General features: G+C 42.4%; 1 protein-coding gene across 1 annotated transcript; it reads left to right on the top strand.

Moving 5' to 3' along the window:
- Positions 1-1713: 1713 nt before the first annotated feature.
- Positions 1714-6882, top strand: LOC117535412 (zinc finger protein 239-like). The gene is made up of 2 exons (XM_034199861.1): positions 1714-1839; positions 6100-6882. The coding sequence occupies exons 1-2, from the start codon at positions 1807-1809 to the stop codon at positions 6880-6882; spliced, it is 816 nt and encodes a 271-aa protein (XP_034055752.1). The 5' UTR covers positions 1714-1806.
- Positions 6883-7156: the final 274 nt, after the last annotated feature.

Raw genomic sequence — 7156 nt, forward strand, 5'->3', positions numbered from 1 at the left:
TTGAATGGTGGCACTTCTCCAGTTGGTCTGCCTGCTCTTCACGTAGCTCTGCATGTCGTCGTTTAGGTGCTTTTTTTCTTTCTGGAGATAGGCACTGCTCAATCCACTCCTCCATAGTAAGACCCCCCCGGAGGTCGAAGTTAATCTTAAATGTTTCCATCTTATGCTTTGTAAGTTTGTTTCGTAACGGAAGAAATTTAAATATATTTATAAAACTGACAAGTCAAATCAAGCAATCTGATTGGTCGATAGTGTTTTTACTGACCTCTTTGATTACAGATTTGAAAACAACGTTGCTTGCTTTAAAAGTAGCACAATTAATGATGTCAAACCTTGGAAAGTATCTAGATATCCCTGCCCTAATGCCAAAGGAACTGCACACTGAATATGTGTCGCCGTTTGATGTCTATGTCTGGACCGCTGTGTAAAAAGGAGGGTTTCTGCCCGTTACTTCTGCGCTGCTTTCTTGTTCCAGTTTGTGGCCCAACGGTATACTGTTTTTCTCAGACGCGGAGGGATACTGACTTGTTGTGAAAAGGCACGTTCTATTTGATCGTTGTTTGATCGTGGAATCAAACACGCCTATTGACCAATCAGAGAGCTTGCTCACACCTATGTGTTATAGAATAGCCAAACATTTCAAGTGCTACTCAACTGGCTTTAGATAAGGCAGTCCTTTATTAGTATATAAGTGCTTTGTTAATCGTTCTAACGCTCGAAGTGGAGTCGAAAGAGATGAGTTTTCAGTCTCCCCGGAAGATGTGTAAGCTATCTGCTGTCCTGATTTCAATGGGAGCTCATTCCACCATCTTGGAGCCAGGATAGCAAACCCACGTGTTTTTGCTGATGGGAACTTGGGTCCCCTTCGCAGTGCGAGTGCAGCGAGTCGTTTGGTTGATGCAGAGCGGAGTGCACGTGCTGGGGTGTACGGTTTAACCATGTCCTGGATGTAGGAAGGGCCAGATCCATTCGCAGCATGGTAAGCAAGTACCAGGGTCTTGAAGTGGATTCTAGCAGTTACTGGAAGCCAGTGAAGGGAGCGGAGGAGCGGCGTGGTGTGCAGGCTTGGATTTTCGTCATTTTAGGGGCAAGGCCATTTGGCCTTTGGTGTCACACATTTTTTCAGCGCGCAAAGGCCACATGCCAGGGCACAAAGGCCATTGAGGAAAACATTAGGATTTGGAGCTTACAAATAAATAACTTCACTTTCTAATGACAAAAAACAAATCACCTTTTTAATATCAATACTCGTATCATCATATAGGCCTATGCCTCCTTAGTATTACCGTATATAAAATGAAATACTTTACTTTGAATAATTAGTGTTTGGTATGTTTTCCATCTACTACTGGACATTCACAAATCCGAAATGAAATCTAAAAATAAAAAATTATATTTATATGTAACAAATATATTCCATTTCAGAGCAGAAGAAACAGCCTTCAAGGATCAAACTCTGCACATACATCATTCAGCAGTGCACAGTGAAGCTCCAACATCCAACTGTATGAACAAGCAATACTTTGGTGTGTGTGTGTGTGTGTGTGTGTGTGTGTGTGTGTGTGTGTGTGTGTGTGTGTGTGTGTGTGTGTGTGTGTGTGTGTGTGTGTGTGTGTGTGTGTGTGTGTGTGTGTGTGTGTGTGTGTGTGTGTGTGTGTGTGTGTGTGTGTGTATTAAATGGAAATACTCAAGTAAAGTAAAAGTACCTCTAAATTGTGTCTGTCGGTTGTATTGAGTTGTTTTGTGTCAGCTGTAGTTGTGTTGATTATTTCAGAGACCCAGCCGGAGAAGAGCCCTGAGAGCAGCATGGAGGAGAACAAGGAGACCCCTGGAGCTCAGGTCAGTGTGCACGTCATCACAATATATTCCTAATTCCAGCGTTTCCGCCAGATGGGCGTCTTGCCGTCATTTGACGCCCTGATTCAGCTCGGAACGCCCTGAACTCGAGCCGAGGGCGTCCAAAAGAGTTTTTATCGCTTGAAATTACGAAAAGGACATCCCTCTGTTGGAGGGGCAAAGGAGTCTGGTGGGATTCTTTTCACCGCCAGCAAAGCGTGTTCCTGTGACGGAAAGTGTACTGCCGGCGATCCTTGACGGGGGGTGCTAGTGGAGCACGCAGGCGAAACTAGGGCTGCACGGTATTGAAAAAAACTGACATCGCGGTTTTCCCCCCCCCTGCGGTATATATCGCGTTTTTTTTAACCTGTTAAACCCCAAAGTCCCGGCGGGTACTTTACTTTTTTTTTTCACGACAGTGTCTCAAGGGATCGTAATATTTAAGAACCTATTAATGTGTTATACCAGATTAACGGAAATAATCTCAGCTAACTGACGATACAAACCATTTTATACCAAAACAAAACACAAGTCTCATAAGAAGCATCTAAATGACCCCTGAGCGAAAAATGCTAACGCACTTTGGCACAGAACTCAAGATAAAAGTACCCTTATTATTACTTATCGTAGCTGCACTTACAAGACATCCGATTAAAGCTGAGGTTCCACAGATTATTTAGGTATATAGTATCATCACTGAGTGATCTGAACTCGGACAGGGGAAGCAAACACAGACATCACAACACGTAGCTTCGAGGGGAGATGTCTCACCGTAGCTGTCAATCTGATCAAAAGACGTGGCATTAATGGCATTAAAACGAGAAAGAAAAAACGCAGCTGAATCGGTTAATCCATAGGTTTTTAACGTCTCTGTATAAAAAAATTATTTAATTTATAATCCATAATTCCATTTTTATGTAAATATCGCAGAGCAAAAGTTAGCTGCTAATGGTAGCCACCATAGTGGCTGCTGCTTCCGGTCTTGGCAATGCGGAAGTCTCTCACACACACATTACCAAATAAGTACTGTGTGATTTCCCCTCGATTCCATTGGCTCTGACGGTCAGAAAGAGATGTCACATGTCAAAATCCAGCAAGGTGGGCCAGAGATATGGAAAATCCACCCAAATGGCCCAAAAGAGGGTTTTTTTGTGCTAAATCTGTCTAAAAAGGTCAAATATCAGGGGAAGTTCTACACACACCAACACATGAACAAATAAGGAGTGAGAGTGACGACGCGTAGCCAAAACCGGAAGCTGCATACCACCAAGGTGGCTACCATTAGCAGCTAACTTTTGTGATCCGATTTTTACATCAAAATTGAATTATGGATTATAAACAATTGCTTCAAAGCCACAGATACATTATCAACCTATGGATCAACCGATTCAGCCGCGTTTTTTCTTTCTCGTTTTATGCCATTGAACACGTCTTTTGATTAGATTGACAGCTACGGTGAGACGATCTCCCGTAAAAGCTCCGTAAAAGGTACGTGTTGTGATGTCTGTGTTTGGTTCCCCTGTTGCGAGATCGGATCGCTTAGATACTATACTTAAATAATCTGTGGAGTCTCAGCTTTAATCGGATATATTGTATGTGCAGTTTCGATAAGTAATAAGGGTATCTTTATTTTGAATTCTGTGCTAAAGTGCGTTTAAAAAAAGGAATAAAACCGCACGTCCCTGCGGTGTGAATACCGCGCATGCGCATACCGCGGTTATCGCCATGACACGGTATATCGTTCAGCCCTAGGCGAAACTGAGGCTCTGGTAAACTGTGGTAACATGAAGAGCCGTTTGGGAGCAGAAAGAACCGGCTCTTCCTAGTGAGCCGAGCCAAATGATCCGACTCACTAAAAAGTGAGTATCTATAAGGGACGGCTCAATTCAAAATTCAAGTCCAGGTTTTCCCACACATAAGGCGCATTCACACCGCAGTACTTTTCCCACAAAGGTTCATGAGATCCCATTTTGGCCATTTTTGACACCAAGATGTCTGCTTGTATTGTGTTGAATGCTGCTGAGAAATCTAGGAAGAGGGCTCTTGCATAGGTGTGACGTTTATCTAAATGTTTAGTAATGATATGAACCAGAGTAACAACAGTACCACCCCCTTGCTTATAGGCAAATTGGTATGGATCAAGTATGTCTTGTCCGTCAAAATAGGTTTAGCTGAAGAGGTCATTCCTGTCACGGTTCTCATGGTGTCCCACACACAAATATCGCCTCCTCTGGTTTTCCCCGAGTTCGCATCCCTGTCTGCTCGAACAAGGGTGAATCCAAAGCGTTTGATACCGTTGATCATCGCATCTTAAAGCAGAGGCTACTCAGTATTGGCATATCCAGCCATGCAGTGGGTGGTTTGTGAACTACCTCTCTGAAAGGTCCCAATGTGTTCACTTTGATGGGCTGTCTTCTGAGTGGTTAAACATTGCTAATGGTGTTCCTCAAGGTTCTGTTTTAGTTCCACTTTTATTCTCCATATCAACAGTTTAGGTGAAAATGTGAATGAAGCTACTTTACATTTCTATGCGGACGATACCGTGATGTACTGTGCAGGTCCCTCCATTCAGGAGGCTGGTGTTAAATTACAGGCTGTTTTTAACATTATTCAGACTCAGCTCGCTGAGCGTAAGCTTCTTTTAAATGTTGATAAAACCAAGGTAATGCTATTTTCAAAAGCTAAAAAGACACCAGAGCCTGTTTTGGATACTGTTACTATGCAAGGACAAGTACTTGAAGTGGTTACCTGTTATAAATACCTAGGTATCTGGCTTGATGATTGTCTTACTTTTAAACTTCATGTCAATAACCTGCTTAAAAAGCTGAGGGTTAGACTAGGTTTCTTTTTCAGGAACAAGTCCTGTTTCTCGCTTGAGGCCAGGAAAAGGCTCTGACCTTTTTACCTGTGCTGGACTCTGGTGATTTGATCTATATGAATGCACCTGCCTATTGCCTGAACAAGTTAGATGCCGTCTATCACAGCGCACTGAGATTTGTCACAAATTGTAAAGCACTTACTCATCTCTGTACCCTGTATGCCAAGGCAGGTTTGCCATCACTTACTGTATGGAGGCTCAGTCATTTTTACACGTTTATTTATAACGCTTTGTTGGGTAAACTCCCGTATTACATCTGCTCTCTGATAACACAGAGAGTTGGATGTCATCCAATATCAAAGAGCACAGATGGCTTGATGTATTCGTAGGAGGCCGATCGCATTGTAGCTCTAGCATAGCCTCGCGGCTGTAGCAGCGTAGAGGCCGGGGCTCCTCGCCATACCTGTTCGTGCTGTCACTCAGGTGCGTCTTGGAAAGTTGAATGGCCAGACATAGTCTGCAGAAGGCAAATGTAATCCACAGGATCAAAAGCATGGTCTCTCAAAATGACGTTTCATACAGACACGACAACGTTTAGACAATAATTAGACCAAAAAAACTAAAACACAAGACGAACAGAGCATACTGAGACTCGCAGTGACAGGATGCCGTCTCCCTCTGTCTCCTGAATACCAGAGGTGGGAGTAAGTCATACATGTGCAAGTCTCAAGTTACTGGGGTGAGAGTCAAGCAAGTCAAGTCCTACGAAATCCTGATGAATAACCCCAGTTTCAGCATTTAAATCAGTTAAAAGACAGTGGTTATGAAACTAGAGTTTTATTTTCCACATTAACAACAATGGAGAGAGGGGCTCTGAAATCATAAAACAGGTAATGGGGGAATAATTGTGGAGTTCAGTGTGTGTTTAAAACGTAGCAGCCTGCGGTTGCTCTTTAGCTGTTCTAATGAAGGTAAACACAGTGAAGTAAACAGTAAAAGGCACAGCTCTTTGCAGCTGGTGCTGCTCTTCTCAGATTCTGCTGAGTTACACGTTACTGCCTCCTGGTGCTGCAGAGATTTCATGAAGTGAAGGAGGTTTTCCTTCTACAAAACAGCTGTGGGCAGCAGATACTGTGAGAGTCACAGACATGAATACATAGATCAAGGCAGACTGGTTCACAGACTGTCCTGTTTTGCCGATCCGGTGCTTGAACAAATAACTCTACACCCCTACTCAAGTCATGTGACTCGAGTCCCCCACCTCTGGTATATAGAATGTTGCTGTATTACTGTATCAAATATAATACAAATATAATAAACACAAACCGTTGATAAGTAGTATTTTGTTAACTCAAGGTTTATATTAAGTGAGTTTTTATTGTGTTAACTTGTGTATTTATGCTTTTTAGATTGACTTTCTCTCTTTCTCTGTCTGTCTGTTCTAGAAACCAAAAGGAAAGGAGAAACGTCACAGCTGTCAGCAATGTGACAAGTCCTATACAACATCTGTAACTTTAAAGCGCCACCTGCTTATTCACACCAGAGAAAACCCGTACAGCTGTGAAGAGTGTGGGAAAACTTTCACTAGATCAGATCATCTCAAAACACATCACCGTATTCACACTGGAGAAAAACCGTACAGCTGTGAAGAGTGTGGGAAAACTTGCACTACATCAAGTGATCTCAAAATACATCTTCGTGTTCACACAGGAGAAAAACCCTACAGCTGTGAAGAGTGTGGGACAACTTGCACTACATCAAGTGATCTCAAAATACATCTTCGTGTTCACACAGGAGAAAAACCGTACAGCTGTGAAGAGTGTGGGAACACTTTCACTAGATCAGATGCTCTCAAAACACATCACCTTATTCACACAGGAGAAAAACCGTACAGCTGTGAAGAATGTGGGAAAACTTTCACTACATCAAGTAATCTCACAATACATCACCGTATTCACACAGGAGAAAAACCATACTGGTGTGAAGAGTGTGGGAAAACTTTCACTACATCAAGTAATCTCACAACACATCACCATATTCACACAGGAGAAAAACCATACTGGTGTGAAGAGTGTGGGAAAACTTTCACTACATCAAGTAATCTCACAACACATCACCGTATTCACACGGGAGAAAAACCGTACTGCTGTGAAGAGTGTGGGAAAACTTTCACTACATCAAGTACTCTCAAAAAACATCACCGTATTCACACAAGAGAAAACTCATAGTGGTTTTAAGAGTGTGGGAAAACTTTTTTTTCTGAGTTGAAGTCTGACTAACAGTTGTTTGTTGTTATTATTATTGTTATTTACGGTGTTTTCTCTGTTCCAAAAATAAAATGTCCTTAGAAACAGACTCGCAACCCTGCATATTTGTTGTGTTTTGCAGCATATTATAAAAATGTCCACATCGCAGACCTGAAGTTGTGCAGTCAATGTATGCGAAGTGTACAGGACCTTGGTCTCTAAGACTCAAAAAAGCCTTTCTCGCCTACCTGTCCAT

Source organism: Gymnodraco acuticeps, unplaced genomic scaffold, assembly GCF_902827175.1.
Source record: "Gymnodraco acuticeps unplaced genomic scaffold, fGymAcu1.1, whole genome shotgun sequence".
Classification (NCBI taxonomy): domain Eukaryota; kingdom Metazoa; phylum Chordata; class Actinopteri; order Perciformes; family Bathydraconidae; genus Gymnodraco; species Gymnodraco acuticeps.

Excerpts from the sequence above, each read along its gene's own strand:
- LOC117535412 (XM_034199861.1), top strand. The coding sequence starts at position 1,807 with ATGGAGGAGAACAAGGAGACCCCTGGAGCTCAG. Across the intron at positions 1,840-6,099 it reads AGGAGACCCCTGGAGCTCAG|AAACCAAAAGGAAAGGAGAA; the intron begins GTCAGTGTGCAC and ends TGTCTGTTCTAG.